Source organism: Ictidomys tridecemlineatus, chromosome 2 (assembly GCF_052094955.1).
Source record: "Ictidomys tridecemlineatus isolate mIctTri1 chromosome 2, mIctTri1.hap1, whole genome shotgun sequence".
Taxonomy (NCBI): Eukaryota; Metazoa; Chordata; class Mammalia; order Rodentia; family Sciuridae; genus Ictidomys; species Ictidomys tridecemlineatus.
In genome coordinates, this window is record NC_135478.1 from 13,737,408 (window position 1) to 13,757,647 (window position 20,240).

Here is a 20,240-nt window from a genome sequence, read left to right on the forward strand (position 1 = left end):
ACGCGCCCTGAGCTCTGCTCAAGCCAGTTCTCAGTGGCTTGCCCTGACCTCATCTTCCTTGGTTGGGTTTCGGGGACCCCAGTTCCAACAGGTCCAGCCCTGCTCTCTCTCCGCGCTCTGGCCGGGTGTGTGGTGGTGACGTAGCCAGGCGCCTGGGCCAAGCTTGATGTGTTCGGGCAGCTGCTGAGGAGGTTTTGTCAGGGAGCGGAGGCCAGGAAGGATGTGGGCAGCGAAGCCTTAGCTGAGATGGTCTTGGCCTTTGGACATGGGATGACGACGCTGGACGAGGCTGGACGTGGGGCAGGGTGGGACCAGTGCCGCGATGGGGCAAATGAGAGGATTTGGTTTTGGAGTTGACTGGTGACGTCACTCGAGAGCCACATGAGTCAGATGTCCCGTTAAAGGGCAGAAGGAAGGCGTTGGAGGTGTGGTTGGTGGAAGGTAGGGCACTTCACCACACGCGCACAGGCCCTGGGTCCCAGCTCCAGCACTAAGGAAAAGACAGGCTCTTCCACTGTCACCCTGGGAGCCAGAGCTGGTGGCTCCTGGCCCGGCTCGGGGCAGGGTCTTCTGGCCACGGGTCTGGTGCTGTCTGTGCAGGGTGGGCGTCCCACATCCCTCTTCCCAGGGCTTAGAGCTGCCTGACCTTGACCTCCCTTCCAGCTCCAGGACAAGCTCACCGGAGCCCGGGAGGCATGCTGAAGCCGGGCGGCCGACAGGATGAGTGTGCAAGAGGCGGGCAGCTCCGGCCGCCGGGAGCAGGCAGCCTACCACCTGTACATCTACCCACGGCTCTCCACCACCGAGGGCCAGGCCTCCTGCCGAGTGACCGCCACCAAGGACAGCACCACGTCCGACGTCATCAAGGATGCCATCGCCAGCCTGCGGCTAGATGGCACCAAGTGCTACGTGCTGGTGGAGGTCAAAGAGTCGGGCGGGGAGGAGTGGGTGCTAGATGCCAACGACTCGCCAGTGCATCGCGTGCTGCTGTGGCCCCGGCGGGCTCAGGACGAGCACCCGCAGGAGGATGGCTACTACTTCCTGCTGCAGGAGCGCAACGCAGACGGGACCATCAAATATGTGCACATGCAGTTGGTGGCCCAGGCCACGGCCGCCCGGCGCCTGGTGGAGCGCGGCCTCTTGCCGCGACAGCAGGCGGACTTTGATGACCTCTGCAACCTCCCCGAGCTGACCGAGGACAACCTCTTGAAGAACCTCAAGCACCGCTTCCTGCAGCAGAAGATCTACACGTACGCGGGGAGCATCCTCGTGGCCATCAACCCCTTCAAGTTCCTCCCCATCTACAACCCCAAGTACGTCAAGATGTACGAGAACCAGCAGCTGGGCAAGCTGGAGCCGCACGTCTTCGCGCTGGCCGACGTGGCCTACTACGCCATGCTGAGGAAGCGCATCAACCAGTGCATCGTGATCTCGGGCGAGAGCGGCTCTGGCAAGACCCAGAGCACCAACTTCCTGATCCACTGCCTCACTGCCCTCAGCCAGAAGGGCTACGCCAGCGGCGTGGAGAGGACCATCCTGGGGGCCGGCCCCGTGCTGGAGGTGAGCGTGGGGTGGGTGGCAGGAGGGACCCTCACCTCTGAAGATGCGGGCTTGGGGATGGGCTAGGCTCTGTGGTGGCATGCTTCCCTAGCGTGCCCCAGGCCCTGAGTTCATCCCTGCAATGCAAAAAATGAGTAAAAAGTAAAAGATTCTTTATCACTCCGCTGGGACAGGCCAGCCAAGCCAGGAGACAGTTGGGCACTTGGCGTTCCCGCGTGCAGGCTCCACATCACACAGGGCCACCCTGGGGAAGCACCAGGGTCGGTTAGGAGGTGCCGGGTGGGTTTGTCCTGGGTTTTGTGGGGAAACGAGCAAGGCAGGAGACGCAGACTGAAGGCTGGCTCCTGCAGATCACGGCGGGCTCTGGCCCAGGGGTGCCCCTAGTGGTCCTGGGATCGGGGCAGGGCGTAGAGGTGATCCGCTTGTGGGCTCAGGTACGATGGGTGGCACACAGGAGTTGGTGTGCAGAGCCCTTGGCTGACGCTGGGGAGCGCCAGCCCGGGAGGGCCAGATCCAGAAAGTGAAGTGTGGGGGTGATGCATCTGCAGCATCCGGAGGGTGGCCGTCTGTCCCCAGTCCTGAGAGCAAAGCCGTGTGCTCAGTTGAACTCGGCATTTCTGAAGGGCTGCAGGGTGGGCAGAAGCAGCAGGCGCCACAGCCTCAGCAGGTGGCAGTCGAGTGCGTTACCACAGAGCAGGCCAGGAGGGGGTCATCTGGCAGCACTGTCCACAGGGGCAGCAGAGCCCCCCCACACCCTCTGTCCTCTGTGCAATGTCCCTTGGTCAGACCCCATAGGAACCATCCGAGCCTTCTAGTCCCCAGCGTGGATTCAGGGGGTGCAGAAGTGACCACTCAGTGGCCCCACTCAATGCGTCCACGTGACTCCAGACGATGCAGCCATTATCACCTGGTCAGGGTGGGGTGTGGGCTCAGGGGGTCTGCAGCCCTGAATTTGGGGTCCAGCATTCTACTTTTTCTTGTTTAATGTTATTTTTTAGATCACTTTAGATGACAGAAACTCAGAGCAGATGACACAGAGTCCCCACGGCCCTCCCAGCTCCCTTGTTAGGGCGTCTGAGAGTGGCCATCTGTGCCCTTGGTCCAAGCCCTTGTTGATATGTTGGGCATAACCGAAGTCCCAGGTTCACCTCAGGGTCCACTCTTGGTGTTGTTTCTGTGTGTTTGGATCCCTGCAGAAGGCCACATGGCACCGTTCTGTGTGACACACTAGACGGTGGAATACGGTGTGCAGAGCGCCATGCAGAGGATTTCCACTGCCCTGTGTTCTGTGCTTGTCTCTTCTCGGCACCCACTGATCGCTGTCCCCGTAGTGTTGCCTTTTCCAGAATGTCATAGAGTTGGAGTCACAGGGTGTGTGGCCTTTTCAGACCGGCTTCTCCCACTTAGTAATATGCATTTGTGGCTTGAGAATTCTTTTTTCTTTTCCTTTCTTTCTTCCTGGTACTGAGGAATTAACCCAGGGGTGCTCTACCACTGAGCTACATCCCAACACCCACCCAACCCTTTTTTTTTTTTTTTTTTTTATTTGAGACAGGGTATCACTAAGTTTCTTAGGTCCTCATTAAGTTGCTGAGGCTGGTCTCCAACATGTGATCCTCCTGCCTCAGTCTCCTGAGTTGCTGGGATCACAGGCAGGCCCGCTGCACCCAGTGAGGACTTACTTTTTATTGCTGAATAATCTTTCATTATAGTATCTGCAGTTTCCACGTCTATGGATTCAACCAACTATGAATCAGAACTGTTTTGGGGAAAGAATTGATCTGTACTGAGCACGGACTGACTGTTTTCTTGTTGTGATTCCCTGAACAATACAGCATGCTGTGCACATATTGTTTAGTGTCCTAAGTCATCTAGAGAGGATTTAAGGTCTGCAGGACGATGTTATCAGTTCTGTGCAAATAGGATGTCATTTTATAGACGGGACTCGAGCACCTTTGGCTTTGGTGTCCTTGGGAGAGTCCTGGGCCAGTCCCAGGACAACTGCACATGGATGTGTCATCTTTCTTCATCCGTAGGATCTTGAAACCTCTTTCTCCGCAGTGGGTCAGGGGCAGTCCTGCCTTCCCCGGAGCACTGACCTCTGGCCTCTTTCCCATCCCCCAAGCCATATGTAGCCTGCGCTGGCAAGAAGACGGCTCAGTTCCTCTTCCTCCCTGAAACGTCGCATAGAATTAACAGGGTCATACGACAAGCTTCCTGCCGAGACCTGCAGCCTGTTTCTGTTTCCCCTGCGAGTAACCTGAGGACTCGGGTCATGTTCTGCGTGAACTTCTTAAAAGCTCCTAAGCTCATTGCCAGCACCGTGTGCGTTTCCTTGTTGATGGCAGTCGGCCCTGACCGGGTCGTCTGTCCCTCCGGGCCCTCCACTCCCTCCGCAGGTACTGTGGCCCTGCTCTAGGTTTCACTGGGATGTCCAGGTTACCAGCAATCAGCTGTGACCTGGAGATGTTAAATGGAGAAAGGCAGAAGTAAACATCTGGCATGTTTTGAATTGCACTGTCTTCTGCGGGGTGTGACGCAGTGTCTCAGATGGCCCCTCCCTGCACACTAGGCTCCTGTCCGGCGTGTCCACTATGTGCTCCAGGTTGGCCTCCTAGTAGGCGTCTTGGTCATGAGACCGTGGCCATGTTGCAGTGCTGTGTTCCCGTGGCCCTTGTTTGATTTAATGAGGACTCCAAAGCTCCGCGCAACCTGCCAGCGCTCAGGGAGCCGGGGGGGTGCTTGCTTGGGCAAGGCCGTGAACGTGCCGGAAGGTGTCCGGAGGGGACACACGTTCGCGTGGTGTGATGTGCGTTGTGGTCGCTCTGGTTCATTGTTAACTTCTGACCACGCCTCCCTCATGAACTAGCCCTGACCACAGTGATGGCCCCTGTCTACGCACGCATGGGGACGAAAGCCCAGGGTGTCGCGCCAACGCAAGTCTCCAGCCCAGGCTCTGGGCCACCTGGTGGCCGAGATGGTTACCGAGGTCTTCCCTCTGGGAGCCGTCACTCCTGACGTGCAGGCAGACGGTAACAGACAGAGCCTCAGTGACAGGCAGGCCGCCATCGAGAGCAGCAGACAGGCCCAGGAGTGCAGGGTCCTGAGATCCAGGGGCGACACCTGAGCTGGGCGTGGAGGGAGTCCGGGTGAGCGGGCGGCCAGCTGGTAGGAGGCACGGCCAGTGCAGAGGCCAGGAGGCTGCGTGGGCATCAGGAGGACACGCTGGGACAGGGTGAGCCAGGGGCAGAGCGGGGGCCGGGGACAGGCAGGCGGCAGTCCCAGCAGGGCCTCGGGAGCCACAGGAACGTCGCTGATGGCACACAGCCTGCCCAGGAGCCCCGAGACCCTGGCTGCATCCCAGTTCCGGAACTCCTTGGGGGAGGCCTCGGTGGCCCCGCCGTCCTTCCCACAGGCAGGCAGCGGGCTCGAGGGTGGGCCAGGACAGTCGAAGTCAGCATGTGCGTGAGGGCAGACTCGGGTGACCCACGGGGGTCTTGTCACGTGGGGCATCTGCTGTCGTGGAACCCACAGGCGGGAACACCGGAGCCCTGCTGTTTTGGCTTTTGGTCATTGACAAGATGCTGAGGAAAACCGAGGGGAAAGCTGGGTTGTGGCTCAGAGTTTCGGGATCTCGAGTCTGGCGCTGGCTCCCTGCTCTGGGCCTGGGGTGGTGGGCACCGCGGTGGCCACACCGCTCGCCTCAGGGCTCTCTAGGGCCGCTTCCTGCAGTTCCCTGAGCTCAGAACCCCCGGTGCCGCGGGGCCTCGTTTGCTGGCCGCTCCCCAGAAGCCCCACCTGAGCCCTGCGCTGGGACCACGCCTTCAGCCGAGGCAGCCTGCCGGCCCCCGAGGTCTCGGCAGGGTGTAGACGGGGCAGTCGATGCCTAGGTCTGAGTCCAGGGGCCACGTTCTCCCCAGCGGCCTCCAGAGCAGCTTTCCTCTCTTCCGAGGACCATGCAGGACATGCTCGAGTTTCCTGTGCCGCCCTAACAGCACCTCAGAGCAGGGCACTCTCCAGTCCTGGAGGCCATGGGTCCAAAATTAAGGTGTCTGCAGGGCCTCGCTCCCTCTACAGCATGTAGGTAGCATCCCCCCGCTCTAGCTCTGTGGGCTCCGGGGCTCCTTGGCTTGTGGCTGCGAGGCTCCAGCCCTTGCTGGTGTCGGTGTGTCTCCATCTGTCCTCTAGCCAGGATGCCACTCTTTGGGTTTAGGACCCATCTTACCCCAGCATCACCCTGTCTTAACCAGTTGTATCTGCAGAGACGCTCGCTGTGTTTTGCTGTGCCCTCCAGGGGTCCCTGTGCTGGAGGCAGGTCTCCAGTGCGGCAGTGTGGAGGTGGTAGAACCCTTAAGAGGCAGAGCCTGGCCGGGCACAGTGGTGCATGTGGTGGCTCAGGAGGCTGAGGCAGGAGGCTCGTAAGTTCAAAGCCAGCCTCGGCAATTTAGCAATGCCCTAGCAACTTAGCAAGACCCTGTCTCAGATAGATAGATATAGATAGACAGACAGACAGACAGGGGATGTGGCTCAGTGGTTAAGCACCCCTAGGTTCAATCCCTGGTGCAAAAAAAGTGGTGGGGCCTCGTGCAAGGTGATTAGGTCCTGGGAGGCTGCACATGGAAGGACTCTGCTGGCTTCTAGGAGGAGTGAGTTCTACGAGAGTGGGTTGAGGTCACCTCCACACTCTTGGCCCCCTGCATGCAACTTGTGAGGACCAGCTTACCTGAGGTGGAGCAGCATAAGAAGAGGAAAGCTCTGGCTTGGCTCAGTTTGGGAGGCTTCAAGCCATGATGAGTTAGTCAGTTGGTTTGGGGCCTGTGCCAAGGCAGTGGGGACACCATGGCAGAGGAAATTGCTTACTTACCTCGTGATGGCCAGGAAGCAAAACAAAAAAGGCCAGGGTCCACTGTCCCCTTCAAGGACACATCCCCATCTGATCGGAAGACCTCCCTCTAGGCACCACCTCCTAAGATTCTGTCACCTCCCAGGAGCACCCTTGACTAGGGGGCAGCCTTCAGCACATGGGCCTTAAGGGGACATTCCAGGGCCAAGCTGTAGCACAGCTGGTCTCTTCTGCACTTCCCTGCCATGCTGTGATGTAGCCAGAGAGCTGTCACCAGAGGCCAAACAGATGGGGCCACCCCAGCTTGGGACTTTTAGCCTCTAAAACTGTGCGCTTAATGAACTCCGTCCTTCACGAGGTACTTAGCCTCGGGTGTTTTGTTATAGCGAGAAAACAAATAAAACCTCGTTTCCAAATAACATCCCGTTTTCAGGTTCTGGGAGAGAGTGTGTGGACTTCACTTTTGTTGGGGGTACACGGGTCAGCCCACAGTAGTCCCCCTCGAGTAACAAGCTGTGGTATTTTGTGCCTTTGTCCCCGAGGGCCTCCCAGCTCTACTGTCATCCTGGGACCCGTAATTCCTGCCCTGATGCCGGTCAGGCTCCCGCCAGCCTCCGCGCCTGTACCTCCTTTCCTGCGGTAGCCCTGAGGGACTCTGGAAGTTGTCCTAGCTGCAGTGGATGGCCGTTAGTCACCCTTCATGAGTCAGACGCCTGATCTCGCCAGGCTGCCTCCTTGGGGCCTCAACAGCTTGAGCCAGCGAGGCCAGTTTTCTCCAGCAGTTAGAAGCTGGTGGAGGGTGGTGCCCACACCAGGTTCCAAAATGAACTTGAGCCAACTCCATGTCATGGCAGCAAACGTGCTTCCTGGGCAACTGTTTGCAAAGGGATGGGGCTAGGCCGAGCTCAGGGCCCATTTCCCCGCGGGGCTGAGGTTCGGGGCTGCGTCTCTCTCTGGGCTGGGCCTCCTGAGCGCTGAAGTGTGTTCAGCAGTGTGCCTGGTTCCCGCCATCAGATGGAACAGCAGCACCTCCCCACATTTGATGTGACAGCCAAAAATGTCCTCGTCATCTGTGTCCCCTGAGAACAGAATCTCCCCTGCGTGAGAACTTCCACTTTAGAGTCAGCCCGCTGAGGCTCAGTTGCAGTTAATTGTAGACATTGAGCTTGTGGATGTCACCCATAGTTCCAGGTGCTCTGAGGTGACCCAGTTGTTTTCTGATAGGAGGACTAATTAGTCACCATGGCTCAGACTCCCGTGCCGGGCTCTGGGCCCCGGGTCCTGCCCACCCACCGTCTCTGAGGCCCCTCGCAGCGCTGCCTATTGTAAAGATGAGGAAACTGAGCTCCATGGAGACACTGGCACGCAAGGTTCTGGTGGCCTCTGTTAACAAAGGGCAGCGAAGGTGGTGACTTAAACAGACAGTATTTATTCTCACAGATCTTGAAGCCAAAAGTCCAAAGTTAAGGGGTGGACGGGATCGGTTCCACCTGGAGACTTGGGGGGTCGGGGGTCCCTCTCCTGCCTCTCCCGGCTTCTGGTGGCTCTCACAGTCCTTGGGGTTTCTTGGCTGCGGATATGTCACCTGACCTCTGTCCACATCGTCTGTGGCCTTCCGCCTTCTGTGTGTGTCCCTGATCTCATTCTCTTCTCTCTTGTCACTGGGTTTGGGGTTCACCCTGAATCATGGATGACCTCACCTTAAGATCCTTATCTTAATTACATCTGCAAAGACCTTGTTTCCAAATAAGGTCATGGTCACAGCTTCCAGGGTTCAGGACCTAGAAGTGTCTTTTGGGGGAGTCTCCGGGTCCTGTACCGCAGGCAGCTCCGGCCTGGGCCCTGCCGCTCGCTCACACTGCCTGTGTCTTCCTGAACACTCTCCTCCCCTGCTCGGCCCAGGCTGCAGAAGGCTGAAGGGCTGTGCAGCTTGTGGCGTTCGGGGCTTTTTCTCAGCTCCCCAAAAGGAGAAGTTGAGTTGTTTTGAGATTAGGGTGTCACTGGTTGCCGGCCCCCCACCTCCAGGCACGGGTTGCAGCCTCACTGTGCAATTCTGACCAGAAAACAGGAAGGGAGCGTTATGGAAAGCCGGGTCTAGTCAGCTGACATGTCCGCCTGCTGCAGTTAACTGTGACTGTCACTGTTTCACAGGACCTGGGGACAGCAGGAGCCGTGGGCCTCCTCCAGCTGGGAGGCCACAGGCCCTTTGCACCTACAGAAGTGGGATATTTGCCTGGACCGTGGTCTCAGCAGGGCCACGAGCTGTGCAGGGTGCTCTGTGCGCACTGGGGTCCATTGCCAGTTGTGGCACCTCTTGCCAACCTGATGGTTCCAGCCTGTGGCGTCACGCTGGCTCCCCCACAGAGATGCCCCCAAAACACCCTTCTCCTTCCCCTGCGGCCTGCTGGCAGCACTCTGCTGGCCTCCTCTGGCCAAGGCCAGGCTGGGCCCCCTCACTCCGTCCCGAGTGCTCCTGTGCTCCCGGCCTTGGACAGTGAGCCCGGAGCTTGATTCTGAAAGCAGAAATGAAATAAGGATGCTCGGCCACTGCACTGCTTCCCAGGGGCCAGGCCTCCATTGAACCTCAGGGGCCTGGCCCACGCTGGGAGAGGAGGCTGAGAGACGGCGCCAGAGAGGAGAGGCCAGCCAGGCCCACCCAGCTCCCCACTGGGGCCTCAGCCGGGGAAGGGCTCTGGAGCTTGCTGCCCTGGACCTGCTTCTGAAGCTCCCCATGAGCCTGTCGTGAGACGAACTGGGAGTGATGCCCAGCCCGACCCTGAACCCCAGCCTCCTCGGAGACGTCACCAACTCCTCCTCGAGTGACTAGACTCCCCCGCCCCTCCACCAGCCTGGCGTCACCTCTGTTCCCACCACCCACAGCAGCAGGCCGGGCCCATCTGGGCAGGTGACCCAGACCACGGTGTCATCCTCATCTTGACCTTGGCTCTCAGGTCACCTGCCCAGGCCATGTCCCTCTCTCTCAGCCTTTTGGGCCAGATATGGACAGGCCTGCGCCATCTCTGCTTCCTTATCCTCGCACAGGCACACTGACCGCCCCCCGACAGCGGGGAACTGAAGCACACGGGCGGCCCTCCCCCAGGGTGCGGGGCAGGTCTGGAGCGGCGGGGTGCTGCCCGGGTCTCGGCGCTGCGGCTGGGCTGAGAGCTTCATTGAGGCGCAGGGTTCTGCGACTGCCATGATTGGATGTGATTTGAGTTTGTCCCCTGGAGGTGCCTGTGTTGGAAGCCTGGTCCCCAGGGCGGCAGTATTGGGAGATGGTGGGTCCTGGAAGAGGTAGAGTGGTGGAAATTGTTAGATGACGGGGTGCTGCCCTGGCGGAGCACGGGCAGCTGGTCTTTCTCTGGCTTCTGGTTTGGAGGTGTGATTGCTGTCCCACCCATGCACTAACGCCATGATGTGGAGCAGCCAGTGGCCCTCCCCAGAGCAGAGCCTGGCGTACCATGCCCCTGAACCTCTAGACTGGGAGCCAGACAGGCCTGTTCTCTGTGCAAAGGCGTTTGCTGCAAGGCAGGCTAATACATGGCATGTGAGGCACTTGGTGTTGGGCATCCTCCAGGACCTTTGTCTAGGTCCAGGACATCTTCACCCCCCAGGGGAGACTCCCATCCCCCCTCCCACCTCTGCCAGCCTCGTCCGTCTGCCGTCTCTGCGTCGACCTGTTCTGGACGTTTCCTGTAAGTGGGGTGGTGCCTCCTGTGCCCTCTTGCACTGTGGTTTCCAGGCTCATTCCCCCTGCAGCCGGTCAGCGCCCCTGGTGTGGCTGGACCACGTTGGTTCCTCTGCTCACCAGTGGGGTCCACACTTCACTGCTCTGCTTTGGCCCAGGCCCCTCCCTGCCTCAGGCAGGCCAGCCTCCACACTTCAGTGTCCCCTGCCAGAGCAATGTCGTGGGGCCAGGGTGGTTCTCATGAGGATGATCCTGCTGACCCTCATGGAGGAGGAGAGCTGGCCCCCGCCAGCAGCCTGTTGTGTGTGAGCTCAGGGCTGGAGCCACTGGGCGGGAGGACAGGGACTGGTAAACAGCTGGGCATGACTGGGATGGACTTCTGCAGGTGCCGCTGAGCCTGCCAAGGGACCCCAGCCCAGGAAGCTGTGGGGACAGCAGGCCCAGAAGGTGACAGGAGCCTTTGCTCACAGCTCCCTCGAAGGAAGGCATCAGAGCCGGCGGGAAAGAGGGGCCTGGGAGCAACCAGCTCTGCGCTGAGCCAGAGCGCAGTCAGAGGGAGACCGAGGCGAGGCCCAAAGATGACTGTGGGGTGGGGATGCGGAGGCTGGTGGGGGAGCTTCGTCTGAGGAGCTAACGGGGTGTCCGAGGCAGAATTGAGCACTGGGAGCTCAAAAGATTCCCCAGGACCCTGAATCTGGCTTTCGAGGTTATCTGGTCATATGACCTGGCAGGGGCCAAGCTTGGACACCTGCCGGGTAGCATGTGCCCTCCCCTCACCTGTCAACCGTGAGAGGAGCTGAGTTTGCCAGGAGAAATCAGTGCGGACAGGGAGGGGCACATGGCTAAAAACAGGCCTCCTGAGACCCCCTTCAGAGCAGATGAGACAAGGCTCGGGATGGGGACAGGAGCAGAAGTCACTAGCATCTCAAGCCAGCAAAGAGAGACCCATGTGTTTGTGTTTGGCATCCAGTGATGCGAGAGGCAGGCTGGAGCCTTGATTTCAGGCCCATCTGTCTCCCAGGTCTGAAAGCCCAACCCAGAGTCGCCTGGCTGGTGTCCACCACACGTGAACTCGGAGGGCGCTGCCCGGAGCTCAGCAGACAGCTGGGTGTGGAGGGAGCTGGGCTGGCAGAGGAGGTGGCGGAGTTGGAACTCTCAGAAGGCCCATCCCTTCCTCACCAGTGTTCAGTGCTCAAACTGGCCCTGGCCACCTGCAAGGCTGGGTGACCGAGTGGTCATCTGTGTGGACATTGGGGTCACAAATTCATAGGGGCAGGAGAGTGGGAGGCAGAAATGGGGATCCCAGGAGAACAAGCATGGGTGGGAGATAGAGGGTGCGGGGGTGAAGAGAGAGCTTGGATCTCCTGGGAGCCCCAGATGTAAGCAGATCCCCTGGGAGGCAGCGAGAGGGACACGGTGAGTAGATCTCTGGCTGCTGCTCTTTCCCCATGGCCTCCCCAGGATGTTTGCGTGAAGGTAGGGGAGCAGTTTATGGGGATCAACAGCAGCCCGAGGAGGGTAGGATCCAGGGCAGGAGGTAGGCAGGGCAGGGCAGCCCGAGGAGGGTAGGATCCAGGGCAGGAGGTAGGCAGGGCAGGGCAGGGCAGGGCAATCCCCACAGGGACAAGAAGTAGCTCAGCCCTTGCATGGGGTCAACATCAGACCTCATGGAAATTCTTGGGGTCAAAGGTCACACTTCCTGTCCTAACCTAAGTTTCCAGCCTTGGCTCTGTCGGCAGATTGAGGGCAGGATCATTCTCTGTAAAGGGGGATAGGGTTCTATCCTGAGCACTCTGGGGTCTTGGGCACCATCTCCAATCCCTGCCTGCTGGGTACCAGAGCACCCCCATCACCAATTGTGACAATCAAAAATGTCTCCAGATGCTTAAGTGTCCCCTGAGGAGCATGACCACCCCAATTAAAAAACACTATTTTAGATCAGCTCCTTGAAAAGAATGATTTTAGTATTACAGAATTCTCTGTCTAGATCTTTTCAAATTACAATGTTTGTTGGCAACATCATGCCTTAGAGTCACACATCAGCCAACTATATTCAGCACCTTTGTGAGGTGGCTGTGGGGTGGAGGAGAAGTGGGGTGCCAGCATTGTCATTCAGGAAGTGGTTGGTGCCGCTTTGTGCCCCCTGACTAGCCAGACAGGAGGACATCAGTTGTACCTGGTACCAGGACTTGATGTTCCCCCTAAGGGTAAGAGTCTGTTCTTCCAGGTTGACTTGGAGGCTCATCTTAGAGTATCATTTTAAAAGTTTCATGTCTAGCACTGAGAAATGATGTATTCCCAGCAAGTTTTCTTGCAAAGAAGTGTGCAGTAGTTCCCCTTGTCCATGATTTTGATTTCTGCAGTGTCCGTTACCTATGGTTAACTGTGGTTCAAAAATACTAAATGGAAAATTCCAGAAAAAAAACAATCCAGTTGGGCACAGTGACGAATGCCTATAATCTCAGTCACTTGGAAGGCTGAGGTGGGAGGGTGGCAAGTTGGAGACCAGCCTCAGCAACTTAGTGAGACTGTGTCTCACAAAATTAAAATGGCCAGGCGCAGTGGCTCACACCTGTGATCCCAATGGCTCTGGAGGCTGAGGCAGGAGGAATGCAAGTTCAAAGCCAGCTTCAGCAACTTAGAGAGGCCCTAAGTGAGTTAGCAAGACCCTGTCTCGAAATTAAAAATAAAAAGGCCTGAGGATGTGGCTCAGGGGTTGAGTGCCCCTCAGTTCAGTCCTGAGTACCTGAAAGAGAAAAAGCAATTAAAACATTTTAAATTCCCCACTGTTCTGAGTAGCATGATGAAATCTCCCACTGTCCCACCTCGCAGGGCGTTGTCCAGCATGTCACGCTCTGTACTGTGTGTGCGTAGGGGTCGGTTACTGTCCACGTTGCTGGCATCCTGGGGGCCTTGAAACGACCCTGTCCCAGGGGTCCCCGCGCTTCAGCAGTTCTGATACAGTTGGCGCTGGCTCTTCCCTCCCTCCCTCCTCCAGGTGACATCTTGAACCCATGCCAGATGTCGGCTGTGGTCCATGTCTCCTTTAAGCATGTCCCCAAGAGGAACACACCAGGAGCTGCTGCCGGGGAACGAGTCTCATTCTCAGTGTCAGAGAGCCCCACCATGGCAGAGCTTCATGTTATCAAGTTTGCTTTTTTGTCTGCTTTTATCAAGTGACACTTGGTTTGTTTTCAGCGTCTTTTCTTAGTTTGGGGTTCCATTTCTTTCTGCACAGATCAAGGGTTGGCAAATTGCAGCTCCCAGGAGGAATCTGCCCGCACCTGTTTCCACAAATAAAGTTTTATTGGCACACAGCCACGAACACACATTGACATGTTGTCTCTGGCGGCTTTCTCCTTGCCAGACTGCAACGGAGGAATTGCAGCAGAGACACCATCTGGCCAACAAAGCCAAAAGTCGTCACTCCCAGGTCCTTTGTAGGAAGACCTGCTGACCTCCGGTGCCCTCTGCCCCGGTACCCCTGGTCCTGAGCCGCAGGTGCCACGTTCACAGAACCTACTGTGGATTTAAATATTTGAGGAAAAAAATGGCTTTTGGGGCTCAGGAGTATGGCTGGGTGGTGACGTGCTTGCCCAGCCTGTGTGAGGCCCTGTGTCCCCTGCCCAGCGCTGGGCCGTCTGTGTTGACCACGTACAGACTTTTCCTTGTTGTTGCTCCCAAACAATAGAGTGCACAGCTGTCTGCAGGGCGTCCCACTGTGTTAGGTGTCATGAGTCCTCTCTGGTGAGCTGAGGTCGACGGGGCACATGCATAGGTGGACCTCTGTGTCCAACCGTCACGTGTCCTAAGACCTTTCCTCAAGAGGAGCCTAGGAGCACAGGAGGGCTCAGAGGTGGCACTGAGGTGGCACTGAGCATACAGGCCTGAGAGGCACAGCCCACTTGGTGCTCCCTGTCCTCCTGTGTGGGCTGCTTTTCTGGCCTGCTGCTTGAAAGGGCAGAGCCCTGATGTTCTGGAATGATCTCAGGCCATTTTAGACCAAAGGGGAAGTTATATTTTGGGGAATGCCGCATCTAAGACAAGAGTGAAATTATAGGGTGTATTTTAAGCACCCAAAAAGGTCTCCTTGGAAATTGGAGAAAGAGTTGGTTAAAAACCAAAGCACAGGTCTTGGGACACCCCTGCCACAGCCGCCACACCTGACTCGGTGTTTGGGGGGTTTGTTGCACTAGGCTTAAAGTGACTAGGGCCCATCTGTTCATCTGCCCACGACACCTGCCTCACTTTGGGGTTGAAGTATGGCCCAGCATCGTGTTGACCACAGAGCCCGGTGGATGACTTGCTTCCTAGTGATCACCCACCGTGGAGCGGTGGCAGGAGCAGTCACAGTAGACCCACCCTGGGTAGCCCAGGCCCCAGCGGCCCTTTGGAGCTGCTGGCCATAGCCAGCCCCTGACACCAGGCCCTGGAGACACCAGCTCCCTGGGTCCCCCCAGAGGTGGACTGTCTTTGGGAAGCTCAGCATCACCCACCCAGCCTATGACCAACCTGTCACCCCTTACAGGGAGAGTGAGTGGCAGCAGGCTGTGCTTTGTAAACAGCATGTTCAGGGTTCCACGCAGCTGACTTCTGAGCCAAGCCAGGGCTGTGGGTCTCACCAGCAGATCCTGCCCCAGGGACGTTTGGCAACAATGAAAGACGGTTTTGATCTTCCTATCTGGGGAGGGATGTAACTGGCACTCCCCGTGCGTGGAAGCCAGGGGTGGGGTACAGAGTGACGCAGCCCACGTGTCGGCATGGTTATCAGTGTGTGTCCACGACTCTGCCCCCGAGGCTTCCGCCGATGTTCAGGGTAGAGTTGCATCTGCTGAATCCATGCTGATGTCTTTCTTTTTGGTTTATCAGGTTTTAGAAGTCATCCAGAGATGATTTAAAGCCTGTGGGAGGGTGTGCACAGGCAGGTTCTGTGCAAGTACGGTGCCATTTTATAGAAGGAACAAGCATCCTTGAATTTTGATCTCCTCAGGGGGTTCCTAGAGCCAGTCCCCTGCACTTACTGAGGGATGACAGTGCCCAACTTGCAATTTTAGAGCAAATACAGCGCAGACTGTGTGTGTGTGTGTGTGTGTGTGTCTATGTATTAATGAAGCTATTTATCAACAACAGACAGAGGGAAAGAGATGTCAGATAAACCCAAACTGAGGGACATTCATTGTACAGAGTACCCACCAGTTCTCAGAATGGTCAGTCTCACATGAATGGACACAGGAAATATGATGGAAAGCAAGAGAGCATGAACAATGGATAGATGTGGGGCTTATACAGTGGAGTATTGCCCAGCCCTAAAAAAGGACCTCCTGTCATTTGTGACATGGTTGAACTGGGAGGATGTTGTGTTAAGTGAAATAAGCCAGGCACAGAAGGACAAAAACCACACCATGTCACTCGTGTGTGGAGAATAAAACAGTCTCACACCCAGGCAGAGGGAGGAGGAAACAGGGAGAAGCTGGTCCCAAGGCACGAGCTTCAGTCACTTAGGATGAATAGGTAAGTTCTGGAGACCCAGCCCGCAGCACGGGCCTCTGTGCCCTAGAATTTGCCAAGTGTGCTCACCACCAGAAAAGGAGAAGGTGATGCTGACTGTCAGGTGACACGTGTGTTAACTAGCTTGGTGGTGGCCGTCATCTCAGTGCATGCGTATATCAGAACACCAGGTTGTACGCGGCAAATATACCCCCTGCTGATTTCTGAGGCATCTCGGGTGGAACCCAGGACCTCACACGTGCCGAGCATGCGCAGTGCCAAGGAGCTGAGCCCCCAGGCCCTGTGCAGTTCTTACTTGTGAATTACACCTCAATAAAGCTGTTAAAATCTCATACCTGGCCTCCCGCGCTGACCAGGCCGGCTCTGTACCGACTGTGCAGGAAGAGGAGGCAGAGGGAGCCCCACAAAGTCTGAGAGACTGTCACCGTGTAGTTCAGGAGCCTCTGGAGATATCACCACCAAATATAACCCAGGATCCTGAGTGTCCAGAAAAAGGACATTGGGGGAGAGTGAGGAAGCGGGTAGGTGTCGGTGTAGATCTGGGTGGAGAACAGGGTGTTCTTCGGGTGAGGCACTGTGGCAGGCGGACCTGCACGTTCACCACAGGGAAGGCCGAGTGCAGCTCCTATTCCTGGACTTGACTGCAAATCTAAAACTACCCCACACCAAGCCAGGAGCCGTCCTGCCTGTGTCCCAGCTGTTCAAGAGATGGGCAGGAGGATCGTTTGAGGCCAACCTGGGCAACAGCAAGATCTGGTCTCAAAAACACTATTGTACAATTAAATGTTTATTTTAAAAAATGGGGAGTAAGAAGAAGGCCCCACGTGGCCTCTGTGGCGTGGTCTGTGGAACCCCTGGCCCCTCAGCCTCATGTCCACCTCCCTCTCCCGCCTCCCTATTTCAGTGGGCAGCGCCAGCTCCAGAGTCTCCAGCCCTTTCCTCCGCCACCCAAGGGCCCACCGTCTCCACAGCCTCTTGATTATTTCTGTGAAATGCTTCACCACTTGGGCCACTGGTGGTGTGAACAGGTGGCAGTGCTGGGGAGCTCGAGGTGGGTTGAATGCCAGCCTGCTGTCAGGCCCGTGTGGGAAGATGGTCACCTGCGTGCCAGGAGGAGGGCTTGGTGGAGCCAGGCTGCAAGCTGACGTGGTCTCCTCATCTCCCGCTTCCCAGGGCCCTAAGGATTCCAAGCAAGGGGCCAGGACTGGCACGACAACCTCTCCTGCTCCCTCCTACCTCTGGCCACGTCCTCAGGCCTGGCTGTGCTTCCTTCACCCTTCATCTTGACTGCACTCTAGTTAGGTGGCAGGTGGGATGGGATATGGGACCTGAGGTGTGGCAGACACAGGCAAAGCCCTGGAACATCACACTTTCCCACCTGATGTTGCTAAATGTCAGGAAAGCAGTCAGATTACAGCGAATACAGGTGCACCTCGGCTCACCACGCGGTTACATCCTGGGAAACCCTCGTGGGTTAAAAGTATTATAAGTTGAAAATGCAGGGCTGGGGTGGTGGCTCAGAGGGAGAGCGCTCACCTAACATGCGTGAGGCACTGGGTTCGATCCTCAGCACCACATAAATATAAATAAAGATATTGTGCCCACCTATAACTAAAAAATATTTAAAAATAAAAGATGCATTTAATACACCTCACCTATTTTATCAGTCAGCTTTCTGTCACTGTGACAAATACCTGAGATAATCAGAATATAAAGAGAAAAGGTTTGTTTGAGCTCACAGTGTTCAAGTTCGTGATCAGTTGGCCTTGCTGCCTTTAGGCCTATGACAAGGCCATGTATCATGGAGGAGGTGTGTGGCAGGCCAGTCCAAGAAGTGAGAAAGAGAAGAAGGAAAGGTCTAGGGTCCTCAGTCCCACTCAAAGTCTTGCCCCAGGTGACCCAGAGACCTCCTGCCAGGCCCCATCTCCTAAAGGTTCCATCTCCAAAGAGCACCTCGCTGGAACAAGTCTCTGACCCAAGGGCCTTTGGGGGCACATAAGATCTAAATCCGCATCTGCCACACCTCCTGGCCGAGCTGGAAGTGTCCCTTGGCCCACTAAAGCATTAAATGATCCCACGTAATTTCTTGAATACTAAGCATGAAAAGCAGAATGGTCACACGGATCTGTCATAAAGCACCATGAAGCCACAAAGCATAGCCTTTGTCAGGTGGGGCTATCTCTGTGAAGAACAGAGCTCTGTGTCCCACCCTGCGCTTGACTGTCCCTTCACCATGTCCCAAGTGTGACGCTTAAGGAAACGGGAGGGAGTGGCAGTCGACCTGGTCTTGCTTTACCCCTTCCCAGAGCCTCCTTGTCTTCCTAATACACCATCAGCCCCAGAGCAAGTTCCTCACCCTCTGGCGATCAGGAATCCCCGGGTTCTTTTTTAAGAATTTAGATTCCTGGGACTGGGGGTGCAGCTCAGTGGTTGAGCCTAGTACTTGCAAGGCCCTGGGTTCTGTCCCCAGCACCACCTCAAAGATGGCCTTTCTGGGAATTCTGCAGGTCTGGGATGGAGCCCAGGGTTCCTTTCACAAGTCTCTACAGACCAAACTTGGATTCTCAACTTTCTCTCCCTTGCCCCATCCTACCAGAAGAACACAGGAGTGGACACAGGCCAGGGGTGCGAGGCAGGGGCAGGCCGAAAGCTTGGCAATTCTGACCCTTTGCTCACTGCTGTAAGTGAGGGAGCCCCGAGAGGATAGGCTGCTGATCCCAGGTGTTTGGAGCAGGCCCAGGGGAGCCCCTGCCCTAGGTGAGCAGAGGTAGTAGCACCTCACAGAAGGTGCAGGGTGCTCTAGAGTGCCTTTCCTTATATGTGCAGAGACTCAGTTTTACTGCGTAGAAAGTACAAGAAATCTTGGCAATTGTCGCCGTGGGCATCTGGGTCCATACGGTTGAGGAATTGTGTAGGGAAGCAAATGTCATCCCAGATGAAACCTTGCCCAGGGAGCTGACCGCTTGCAGAAGGAGCCTCCACTGAAACTCCCCTCCTGCCCAGCCTGAGGCTGGCTTCTCCCCCATGCAAATGAGCTGCAAAGCCAGGCTGAGAATTCTCCAAATGGTGCAGGATTTCTGGAAATCATCAGAAGTGAACTGGAGGCAGAAGATGCTCCTGGGGTGACAGAGCGCTGGCCTGGCATGCACAAGGCCCCGGGTGCCGTCCCCAGCACTGCAAGTAATAATAGTGATGATTCCTGTGTCAGGTCACGGAGAAAGCAACTAGAAGTTTGAAAGTGAAGCTGCAGTAGAGCAGAAATTAATGTTTAAAGACCCTTCCACATGGAAAATTCTTTAAGTCAGCTTCTATTAAACACCTTTGGACAAAGGGAAATGAACTCTAGGATTTGGTTTTAGTAATTACAGATTTCTGAAAATCAGTAACATCAGAATCCATGTGATATAATGAAAGCAGTCGTAAGAGGGCAATATGTAAATGTAATATGGATATCTTATTCACAAATATGAAAATAAGTGGATTGATGTTCCCACCCAAAAAGAACCAAGAAACCCCAGTACAATGGTGTGTACCTATAATCCCTGCTGCTTGGGAGGCTGAGGCAGGAGAATGTCAAGTTCAAGGTTCAAGGTCAGCCCCTGGGCAATTTAGCAGCACCCTGTTTCAAAATTTAAAAAGCATTTAAAGAGCTGGGGATGTGTCTCAGTGGTTGAGCATTGTCAGCTTGCAGGAGGCTCTGGGTCTGATCCACAAGGGATCAAACCCGGGGGAGGTGCCGGGGGAGGTGCCGGGGGAGGTGCCGAGAGAGCAACTCCAAAGAGAATGGTTCAGGCCTGGGCGTAAGATAAGCCTCAGGAAACCTGATAAATTCCTCAAGCAGGACCCTTCCCATCGAAGCCTGGTTTGTTCTTGACTCTTCCTGTGATCTAGCGTGTGGTTTGGTGATAACTTGAACCAAACTTTGGTGACATAAGAAAGGTCTCGGAAACTTGTTTTGTACTTGGGGGTTTTGTTGTTTTAGGGTTCTGCCATCCAACTCCAGCACTCCTGAGGCCCTCGGGAGGAATCAGTCTATCTTAAAGGGACTTGTCCTTAGCTCTGGGAGTTGCCGTCGCATTTCAGTGTTTGCCGTTTCCATCCTGCAAATGGTGGTGCCTCTTGGGCTCGAGGGCGCTGAGGCAAGGGGGCTGCAGGTCCCATTGTCACCCAGCCCTCTGCACCCCTGACAGCCATCCTGGGTTCATCTGGGGACTGAAGGACTGGCTTTTGCGAACCTGCAGGGTGCCCCAAGCCCCTTGGGCAACAGGAAGAGGAGAGAGCCCTGCGGGAGCTGGGTGTGAGCCAGGTTCTACCGAGCCTCCACTTCCTCCTGTGCTGAGCAGGGCTGTGAGGTTGGGGTGAGTCCTCCACTTCCTGCCTCTGCATCTGCAGACCGCCTGAGCCTGCACCTGCCACCTGCACACAGGAGGGCTGCCGGGTGCTGTCCCTCGTCCCACCTCCCCAGGGCTGCCACCGCCTCTCACCTCCATTACCACCACCGCGTCAGCTCCTTGTGCCTCCACCCTACGCTCCACAGCAGCTCTGCCGAAAGCCGTGCGTCAGCTAAAGCCCGTGGGCCTGGTTCCCACTTCCTCCCTCCCTACAGCCCAGCGACCTGGCCTGCGTCTCCCCTGCTCCCAG

General features: G+C 56.5%; 1 protein-coding gene across 10 annotated transcripts in view; it reads left to right on the top strand.

Moving 5' to 3' along the window:
- Positions 1 to 20,240, top strand: part of Myo9b (myosin IXB) — a 95,229-nt gene that overhangs the window by 16,690 nt on the left and 58,299 nt on the right. For all 10 annotated transcript variants that reach the window (XM_078037770.1, XM_078037767.1, XM_078037772.1 and 7 more), the window contains exon 2: positions 664 to 1,560. In XM_078037770.1, the coding sequence (XP_077893896.1) occupies positions 721 to 1,560 (840 nt within the window). In that variant the 5' untranslated portion in view covers positions 664 to 720. The remainder of the gene's footprint in view (positions 1 to 663; positions 1,561 to 20,240) is intronic.